General features: G+C 41.9%; 1 protein-coding gene across 1 annotated transcript; it reads right to left on the reverse strand.

The window, feature by feature from the left end:
• Positions 1–7,634: 7,634 nt before the first annotated feature.
• On the reverse strand, positions 7,635–9,980 carry mcl1b (MCL1 apoptosis regulator, BCL2 family member b). Its single transcript, XM_083647337.1, has 3 exons — positions 9,364–9,980; positions 8,853–9,103; positions 7,635–8,688 (listed from the first exon to the last, which is right to left on the reverse strand). The coding sequence occupies exons 1-3, from the start codon at positions 9,854–9,856 to the stop codon at positions 8,572–8,574; spliced, it is 861 nt and encodes a 286-aa protein (XP_083503463.1). The 5' UTR covers positions 9,857–9,980; the 3' UTR covers positions 7,635–8,571.
• Positions 9,981–10,731: the final 751 nt, after the last annotated feature.

A 10,731-nucleotide genomic window follows, 5' to 3' on the forward strand; every position in this document is an offset into this window, starting at 1 on the left:
AAAAAACTGATTCCGCCATTTCGTTTTTTCAATTTAAAACCATTGAAAATGGGTTATACTTGAGTACCCTGACCTGGTCTATTTATTTTTAAACATTTTAATACTGAATGAATGTTATGTTAAATTATCTCTGTCTTAACCTGTTGGCACAGGAAAAGAAAATTTGAAAACATACAGAAATACCCATTGTAATAGGCACATCAATAAACTATGTGTCATATATTTATTTAGGTAGAAATAAAAAATGTAAATAAATAATAAAATAAAAGGGTTTTCTGGTCCAATTTGTTTTTGCAGCGAAAACTGCCGCGTATAATATTGTTTGGCCCTCGACTCCTTATATTTTTCTGTATGCGGCCCACAACCAAAAAGGTTTGGCCACCCCTGGCTTAGCGCTTTTCATAACCAGGCCTTATTCAGTACGCCGACTCCCCTACCAAAGCCACACACAGACAGACATGTGAAATCTCCCAGCATGCATTGAGGCTAATACATTTTGACAAGAAATAGCAACCAAATCAGCCTAAGTAGGCTAAGTGGTAGATAGAAATAATATTTATGTTAACACAACATGCAATTCTAGAACATTTAAATATTGGACAAAATAAAACATAAAAATCAAAACACAACCCTATGTGAAACATATATGTAATCCAGGTGGCATATACAGTACGGTATATCCGTCGCAAATACAACGTGGTATAGACGATATGTCTGCTCCAACAAGACTTAGCCTACTTGACACATACTTTTTCAATAAAAACACATTTGTGCATCATTTAGCCTGTGCTGTGATGTGCAGGAGCAGCAGGTAGCCTACAAGTTATAAAACGACCTGCCCTGAATGAGCCGAGTGGGGGTGCTTGTTCACTATTGTGAAAGTTATGTGTTTACAACATAAAGATCATGGAATTGGATATCATGAATGTCACCGATAGTTAACGTTCTATATTGTAGGCTACAGGGAGACCACATCAGCCCTGCTGAACAGATCTGTATTTGCCTGGCTGTAGGTTGAATTGTTTTATTCAGGCTATGATCTGTGATGAGATATCCAAATTGAGATGAAGAGATGACAGCATGCAGCCCCAACCCGGACTGGATCAAGTGGATCGGAGCTTCGAAAGGAAGAATGTCATTGCGTAAATGCAGTTCAGTAATGACCACAGTTGTGAATAATTCTACGCCTAAAAGGCATGGTTAAATGGTTAAGGCCGGGTTTAGCGCCGAGGGGAAAATAGGGACTGCGCTTGACCACGCCCACTAAATAGCGCTGCGCCTGGCATTAAACGCTATTTTAAGGCCAGGGGGAAGATAGGGCCCAATATGCCATAGTAATGGCCGCACTGCTTGTGATCCCTGGGAAGTGCAATGCAAAAACAGCACAGCAAAGACCACGTTCAAAAAGAGGATCTGTAGGCTTTTTCCACCCAAGTGCTTTGCTCTAACCTAGCTCACACAAACTTTCCCAGCTTGTCCTGGGATGTGAACCAGTAACCTTCTGTGCATTAACATGTATCTCCCAACAGCAGTGACAGGAGAGCCCAGACTTTGGGCTGACATCTATGAAGCACTCTTCTGTCTTTGAAGCTCTTTCATTGACATTGGGGTGTAAAAGCTGCAAGAAACACTACAAGCCCATCAAGTCAGTCTCCCATCACATTCACTGTCAACGGAGCACTTTTCTTGATAGGGATTGCAGTCTTGGTTCTCTGGATTATAATTGTATTTTTATTTTGGGGGGGGGGGGGTATTTCTGAAGTATAATACCTCTCCCTATTCTAAAGTTATTTCAAAAGTATTTTCTAGCCTGCTACATAAACTCTTGTTTCCGCTTTACTGCAAACCGCAAAGACTGCCTATCTGTGCATCAGCTATATGAATTCCAAGTATTCACAGTTTCTGATGTAGTCAGTGACTCTATAGAGAAGTGGTTATGTCAAAGACGAACTTGTGCGTCAGCTGATTTCCCAGAAACTGTTGCTTTTTTTAAAACGACAGGGGCGGGCTGTTGCTACGAGGAAGTGGAGAAGCTTGAACCAATCCTGTGTTTGCAAGCTCAAGTTACTCAAATGGTAAATAAACGTCTGTCTACGGTAGTTTGTGCTGGAACTGAAAGCGTCTGTTAAGTAAACTGCATGGAGAAACTTTTGAGCAATCAAATATGCTGCAATGAGCTTCAACTTGCTGTGTTTTGCAATAATACATGTATTAAAAAAATACACAATTTCTTTGTGGAATAAGGTTGGAGGTTCAAATCCCACAGAAAGGCCTGCAGTGAACCAGTATGAAGACTGTAAAACACACACATCTGGCTGGCTTGTTTTCATCACAATCCATAGGAAAGACAGTTTTTGAAACTTGAATGCACACAGTACTTCCTATTTTACACGTTATTTGCAAGGGCTGCCTACAGCATAATGCAAAGAGTAGAACAGAGCAGAAGAGAACTCAAGCTCTGAGAAATACTGGCTTGCTTTGTGGTTGGGTATTTTCTGAGATGTGTTGAGAGGTGAAACATGACAAATCAATACTCCCAACCAGGGGCGGTTCTAGGCCTTTTTTGGGTGGGCTTTAGCCCACCCAAAAATAGTCTTAGCCCACCCAAAAAAAAAAAAAAAATCCCCCCTTTTCCAAATCCATGGTGGTCATTAGTAGCAGTTTCTGTTAAAATGATCTTTATTTATTATTTATTTTTGCTTTAAAACTATTTTTTAATTTTCTGCTTAAAGTTCATGAAAAAAAAGTGGCATTCTTGTTTTTTCCCACAATAATTTCATAATACCATTTGTAATGCCACCGTTGTAGTGCTGTTGTTCAAAATTAAAGTACATTTTCTCAGATTTATTGGTGTCTTTCTAGTCACACAATTTAATAGTCAGTGTTTCCCATACACTGATCTATTTGTGGTGGTACACCCTACATAGATTTTGACCCCCACAAATACTGCCACATATTAATTTCAGCTAGTTGACTGCAAACTCCTGCTTTAGTGCTTACAGTATATTATTATCTTGTCGGAATATTATTCCAGCCAATAAGTTAGGAAGTTCCCTTTTGATTTAATTTTACTTGTAACTAAAAATGTAACTGTAACTTTACTTGAAACTCCCCTGAAGTGATTTTGGTATTATGTATGCAAGCATAATTCTACCATAGAGTAACCTGTATGCAGAATATATATAGTATATATAGGGAAATCGCTGTAAAACCACAGAACGGTAAAGAAGATATTGATGTGTGTAGTTCTTCATAGATCTAGTCTCTTCATTTTGATCTCAAAGTGCGCCAGTTTGATCCATTTTTACTTGAAACTGTACAAAATTTTCTTCCGAGGGGGCATGCCCCCGGACCCCCTAGGGGTTCAGTGGTCCATGACCTTTGGGTGGGCCACCCAAAGCTCTGATGCTAAAACCGCCCCTGCTCCCAACAATATCTGAATGCTGAGTATGTGTGGTGAAAGACACTCCTTAACCAACCCATGAGAGGAATGTGCCTAACCTGTTTATTGCTACCTGCTTCAAGTGAAAATAGTGACCAGCAATAGAGAAATGAGACTCCATTATTATATTTGACACGCTTCTTCAGTAACATACAATTTATTTTTTAGAGTTAGTGAGACAACAGCAGTTGCACATTTAGCTTTTTGCATTATTGAATGCTCCATTTATTTGGAGGAAAGGGTGCTTTCAGACAGTTTCCTCATCCAACTGTTATTGTTGTTGTGCAGAATCCTTGGCCAACAAAGTATGTCGGAAATTAATTTATTTATTTTGATTTATTTTATTTTACCAAAATGAGCAAATTCTAAGTATTAGTGTCTTAAAGAATAAGGCTGGTGATTTGAATGCATTTCTTACCTGCAGCGCCAACAAATCCTATTAAATTAGCAATGAATTTGTTTTGCCAACAAGTCTCGTCGATGTAGCCAATCATCATCATTGGGATGCACCGGGCTGGCCCACTTTTTCCTCAAACCCAAGGCGGCTGTAAACACTTTCTCTCGCCATCTGAGGAAAGTCGTCCTGTAGCACTGAAAATAGTCCCCCGGCGTAATGAAGAATTCCTTCCCATTTGAATTTGCTTTGGTAACAGCCTGACTTTTCGTGGCAACAGTGATTTTTAAGACAAACTTACTTTGTGAGCTGTATTTAAAGTTTTTTTTTAGCTTACAATTAGAGCCAATGACTTGTGGGTTGATGGCTAAAAAGGGAACATGGGAAGTCGAGAGTAAACGCATTGTTGATTTTATTTTCATAGGATTTGTTGACGATAAAAACAACCAGCCATATTCTTAACCCTTGGTAGGAGAAGGAGAGCCAGCACACAAAATGTCCGTTTGTTAGATTTATTCCAGTTTCAGGACATTTTGTGTGCTGGCTCTCCTTCTCCTACGAAGTATTCTCCTGTGCCGTGCACCGAAACTTTTAAACACCGGTGAGTGTGCTCGCTACTGGCTGAGTGCCAGTTTGTTTGAACATATTCTTAACCCTTACACATACAATTATTTGAATACGAAGTTTTATGCACATCATGGAGAAAATATGTGCTGTGTACACATTTATGATCATTCATATCAGAAGATTTAGCATAATAGCAATAATTGCTTCCAATAGTGCGCAGCCCTATACGAAAGTGTTTACTGAGTGCATCATCAAAGCATGTTTTAATACTCCAGGTAGTAGAGGATAGATGCAGTGCACACAGGCTTAAATAATGTATCGCAGCAGCCAGCAAGCTAGCTCCCAACATCAAGGATGTTCACACAATTAGCTTGCTTTGCATTTTTGCCCCAAGACACTGCAGTGCTGCCTGTTTTCTGCACCCCCCCCCCCCCCCCCCCCCCAATCCACTTGTGGATGGTGCAAACTGCTCTATGAGATTGCCTCAGCCTCAAATTCCCCATTGCATTGCATAGCAGCCTGTTCTTCACTGTGTGCAGCGGTAACCAGGGTGGAGGCTAACATCACGAGAGAGACTAGGGGAGGTCTGCTGTGAGCCATCTCCATGGAGAAGCCTGCTCCATTTCCTCCTAAGACCCGACAGTGTGTTTGTCCTGTAACCTGAGACTACGGGAGGATCTGAACAAACAAGGACGCTGACACACATCATCACTAAGAGCTGCACAAACACTCGGAAAGGATCCCCCCTGTTTGAGGCTCAATATGGCCCAGAGTTGGTCTACCTTTCATTTGAGTCTGATCCAGAATTGACTTGCAATAAGTGCAGAGATTCCTACATCAATATTGGAGCTGGACAATTAATTGATTTTTTTTTGCAGAGGCAGCACTTGTATTTTAAGTGAGAGGAGTACAAAATGTTTTAGCGCTACATATCATCTTTGGTCCATGAATCAAGTGCAATATTGGTGAAAACCTTTGTTCAGACTCAGTAAATGCTGCACACTGACAATCACTTCTAGTCTTTAAGCAATTTTTGTTCTAAAGTGTATGACAAGAACTTATCATGTACATTGCAATTTTTCAACAAACGCAATTTTCTTAGTTAAAATTGGCTAAGTGTGTGGGCTCGGTGTGGCTCAGTCACGATTGTGATGTCATGTCATCAGTGATGCCACTTGAGCAATTGTGATGTCATCAGTGATGTCATCAATGTCTACCGGGCTCTGTGGTGGTGTCTGTCTGAGGCGGTGTCAGTCTCCAGAGTCTCCACCCTAGGAATCGAGCGCACTACACAACTTGTGTAGCATCTTAATGGAACCTAGTAAATGTATAAGTATGTACTGTATGTAACGTGAACAGGGCTCCCCTGTATAAATATAGGTTAATTAAATAACCACAATTTGATGTTTTGTGAATATGGATGATCAGCAGTAATCATACATGATTATATTTTACAATATTACTTGCTTATAGATTGCATATTACATTTACTCTTTGAGTTCACTGTTTGTAGAACTAGAACAAAGGAACTGGGGTGTCAGGTTCACCAAAACACCAGTGTGAACTCAACCATCCCTTGAACTTGCAGCAGAAAACTAATCTGCAACATCTTGCATTTCCCCTCACCCTGGATGAGCAATGAGGAATGCAACACCTACACCCTACCTTATGTACCTAGCTGAAAGCATGTCTTTTTAGGTTTTCCCCACACCACCACTGACCAGGGGTGAAGTTCACCCAAATTCAGACAAACGGGTATGTGATGCAAACTAGACATTAGCAGTTGTTGTTGCTTCTTTGGCGATACGATTTTTTTCAATATCTCTCAGCCCTACTGGGTATGATGCTAGTGCTGGCTCACATATCTTTGCATCATCTTGTCATGAAGCTATGGGGTGACCTGTGTGGGATGACTGCAGGGTCTGACTCTGAACTTTCCATACTATCAGTGCCAGACATGCATGCAAAGACAGCTCCGTGGTATTTCCGCCCCGTCACACCTGAGCCCGTCTACACCGTGATCAGTCACTTAATGACCCAAGTGAGGAGGTAATGCAGTAATGCATTCCACTGCATGCCAATCTTCATTTGCATACAAAAAAAGTAATTGTAAGTCGCTTTGGATAAAAGCATCTGCCAAATGACGTAATGTATGTAATGTAATTGCCAAAAGAAAAGTTATAGCGTACTTGTGTTACCCAGGTGAGGTCATTGCCTGCAAAGCCCTGGCTGTCATGTCCAGCTGTGTGGAAACTAGACCCAATAACATGCAGGTTTTCACTCCAACCAAATTTCACTTTCGTTTTCTCTCCTCTCTGCTTGCAAGGTGTGCTAAATCAGTGAAACCATCTGTTTGGTTGGAAAGATAACCTGCATACTTGGACCTTGGTGGCACATGATTGAAAAGCACTGCACTGAGATAACCCCCTAGCTGTTATACAACTGCATATGCTGCAAAGGAGAGGGAAAAAAGACCCTGCATGAACTGAAATTGGGGACTTAAGAGGGATGGCAACACCAGGCAGCCAAATGGAGGTTTCTGCTGTGGAAGGTGTGTTTTTCTACTCTCATCAGCTACCTTTGTCAGTAAAGCTCATTTGCAGGTCCTACTCTAGAAAACACCTGAACTGGCTGGTAAAAGAGCTGATAGATGGTTCAAGTATTTTTTTGGTCACTATATGATCCTGTGGACAAAACAATGTTTTCCTGCAATAGTTGAAGGCAACTGAAAGCCTCTGAAACAAGGAAGTAGACAATGTTATGCAACCTGTGAGGATGAACTAGTTGTTACCCCAGTTTCACAAGAAGCCAGATTAGGCTTTGAAATATTTGCATCCACTCTTGCAGAGATGTGAACTGTTACCAGTGCAAAGCTGTGGCTGCAGCTGAGAATGCGCTGCAGACTGACGTAGTAGATAAGGCGGTGTTGTAAACCACCATCAAATTTCTAGGAAATAGCAGCCTCAGCCTTCTTGTAGGGTGTGGTGTGAATAAACACCAAGAGCCTACTTACAGAACGGGTAAAGTAATTTAGAGCATGGGCGGTTCAGTTTCAGCACAGTAAATGGTGTGGTTGTAGATGCAACTTCTAACTTCTGCTTTGTGCACCTTTTCCCCTAACAGACAGCTGGATTAGCCAGATCACGATCACGTGAGAATACTGTATAACAAAGCATCTGGCGTCAGGTTACCTAACAGAAGGACAGTATCAAATGGTCAGACCAGGTGAATAACAATGAACTGTTTATTGGCTAATGAACAGGTCAACATTTGTGAATTGAAACAACAGTTTTATAATTAGCTTAGAACTGGGTGTAAGTTGCATTACTGCCTGCTTTCGATAGAACTTGAATGCAGCAGTTCACTTTGAGCACCGGAAGTACTTGTTAGGTGAGCAGTGAGAGCTTTGGCGCTGTTGTTCCAGGACACCAATTTGCAGCAGAGCCACGGTTGCTATTCCACAAAGTACAGTTTAGACTCCCTTTTGACAGTGAAGCCAGCAGTCTTGAATGTGCTCGCTCTTCTCTCCTAGTGCAGACCTGAACCTCAATATTTGCCTAACCAGGAAGTCAAACTACTTCCATGCAAATCCACCCCCTCCTTGCCTGACATGCTTGGAGTGTCCATACAAAGGAGCAGGATCCGGGCCTTATGAATGGGCTCTATGGAAATGGGCTTCAACTGCATAGCAGGGAAAAATGTAGCCCCTCCTCAGTCCCTGCTGTGGCCTGGGACTCAAGTCCAGGCTGAGCATTTCAGTACAACATTCCCAAAAATAGAACACCATTAAAAACAAAAGAACTGTATTATTGTATGAATCATAAAGTAAACTAAAGAAGCCAGAATATCACATCAACTGATGGTCGGCACCAATTTAAATTTGACTAGAAATAGAAACATACTGTCATTAGAAAAATAAAATTTATGGAAATTAAATAAGCCCTATTTGGGTGAATAAACCAGTGGCCAAAATGCAGATAGCTGAATCCATCTTCCAAACTTCAGAGCAAGAAAAAAAAGTGATCATCGTTTCCATCAGGTACAGTCCAAGAATCTTCTTTGGGGAAACAAACTGTTGAAAAGGTTAACTAAAAGTGGGGGGCTGCCTCCAGCATGAACGTGTTATATCTTGCTCAGGAACAAAGAAAGTCTCTGTGAGTGTCCAAATTCACCTGATCAACAGGGCCAGCGTTGCCCCGATACCAGCAAATCCAGCAAAGGCCATGAGCGTCGTCCTCACTGTGGACTCTGGGTCGGATACCCGGAAGAATTCAACAAACCCATCCTAAAAGAATAAAAATCGACAAAAACAATGTTAGAAGAAAGCCTTCGGGGTAACGCACAATAGCAAGGAAGGACAGACATGTTGCACAATGGACTGGTTATGCAACAGGCACATTTCAATAGCCGACATCCTGTCATGCAATAATTAGTCACAACTCAACTCACCCAGGCATTGTTTTTGACCAGCCAGTCCCGCTGGTCAGTCAGCAGATATGTGGAGATCTCCCGGGCCACCAGCTCCACGCAGTGCTCCCTGCGCTTCTCCTTCAGGCCCTGGCACACTACTGCCCCGAAGGCCATTAGGCTGGCCATGCGCCCCCAGTTGGTGGTCCCGTCCCCGAACAGAGTCTTGGCTACTGACGTGACCACGGCCATGTCATCTCCTGGTTTATCCAGGTCGAGCTTGTTGACCATGCCTGGGGGGAAAGAGAACGCCATGGGGTCAGAAACCTCTCTCGTTTGTGGGTTTAGCTAAGCTCAGTATTCCTGTTATGCTGCCAACGTCAGCTATAACCTACTTATTGGTTAACAGGTTTCAACCCACTTACGAAATTCAGCAGCCAAAAGAGTAATTAAAAATATGTAGTGTGTTAAGACTTTAGTAACCAAGTTACGTTATTGGAGTAACTAAATATGTGGCGTGTGAATCCGCAAACTGGAATGTAACGTTACCTACCGTTGTATGCGTATCTATGTTTATCCAGAACATCCCCCACGACTCTTTTCATGGTGGATAGCGCCTTCTCTTCCATCCAGCGGGGTTTGGAAAGCCCAGTAAAGTCTCTGAGGAAGCTGCTGATGAGTTGCCTCGTGTCGTTCTCCAGCACCGCGTCCCCCGCCGGGCAGCTCATGTCGAGCTCACTGTCCGACTGCAGCTCCGGCGTGCACGGCAGAGAGCCGTCCTCGTCGTGGTCCTCCCCAATGTCTTTTGTTTTAATCGCAAGAAGCTGTTTGTTTACTCCCAATATCTTCGGCCTCTTCTGGGTGTCGCTGGAGACAGCATTCCCGTTGAGAGAGTCTATGGTTGAGGCCACGGCGACCTGCGGGGAGGAATTATTTCCAGAGCCGTAGTGCAGGGATGACTCGACGACTCCATTTTGAGGAAGACAAATACAGCTCCCAATTGTTCCGACGAGCTGACTCGACCGTCTTGTAGACATAATATTCATCTTGATATTTACTTTGAGTTAAGCTTAAACTTTAAATAAAATTAGATTGAATTTAGGTTTGCTAGCTTGAATCAAACAAAAAAGCTAGCCTTGTCCCTGATGTTCACACGACCTCCATTGCGGGCTGAAGTGCAACGGAAACGAAGCCGCTGACTACGTAGTCTTAAAAGCTTGGAAGTGGGCGGTAACTTCTTCTTCGAAAACGTGGTGACGTGTTGATAGGTGACGTCAACATATTCAAAAGCAGCTTTCTCAAACAAACCAAACCCTTTCCTTTACTACTATATTGAAATGAAAATAAACAACACAATCAAATACTTCTCTAATGAATGGAAAACCACAGTTTTTTTAATCGGAGGGGGCGCCTCACTCCGGTTTACCCGATAGATCAATATGAAACAGATATCGACCTGTGGGCGCACTTTCTGTATTTTTCCATGACATCAAAGATTAAAATATGCCTCCGAGGAATCTTTCTTATAAAATACGAATACAAACAAACAATAATAAGCTAAGCTAAAAATAAATGTAAATAACAATATGATGATTATGATAATAATAATAATTTGATCTGGTAAACCACATTTTTGTTCCAAATGTTTTCCACCCTCAAGTTACATTGTAGATTTAATGAAGGGAATTGCCAGCAAATTGTGTTCTGGCATTATAAAAAAGACTTTCACCCTTTTGGCTTTAGACTGTTGCAAACTCTGAGTTCTGACATCATTCAAGACTATGCTGCTTAATAGTAGCATCGATATTATAATAAGTACTGATTTCAAATAAATCCCATCGTCTTTGGTAGTAGTAGTGGTGGTAGTGCAGTGAATAGAGATGTCACTTGACAGGGGCAATAATAGAACATCTGATTGGAA

This window comes from Poromitra crassiceps, assembly GCF_964638095.1.
Source record: "Poromitra crassiceps genome assembly, chromosome: 1".
Lineage (NCBI taxonomy): Eukaryota > Metazoa > Chordata > Actinopteri > Beryciformes > Melamphaidae > Poromitra > Poromitra crassiceps.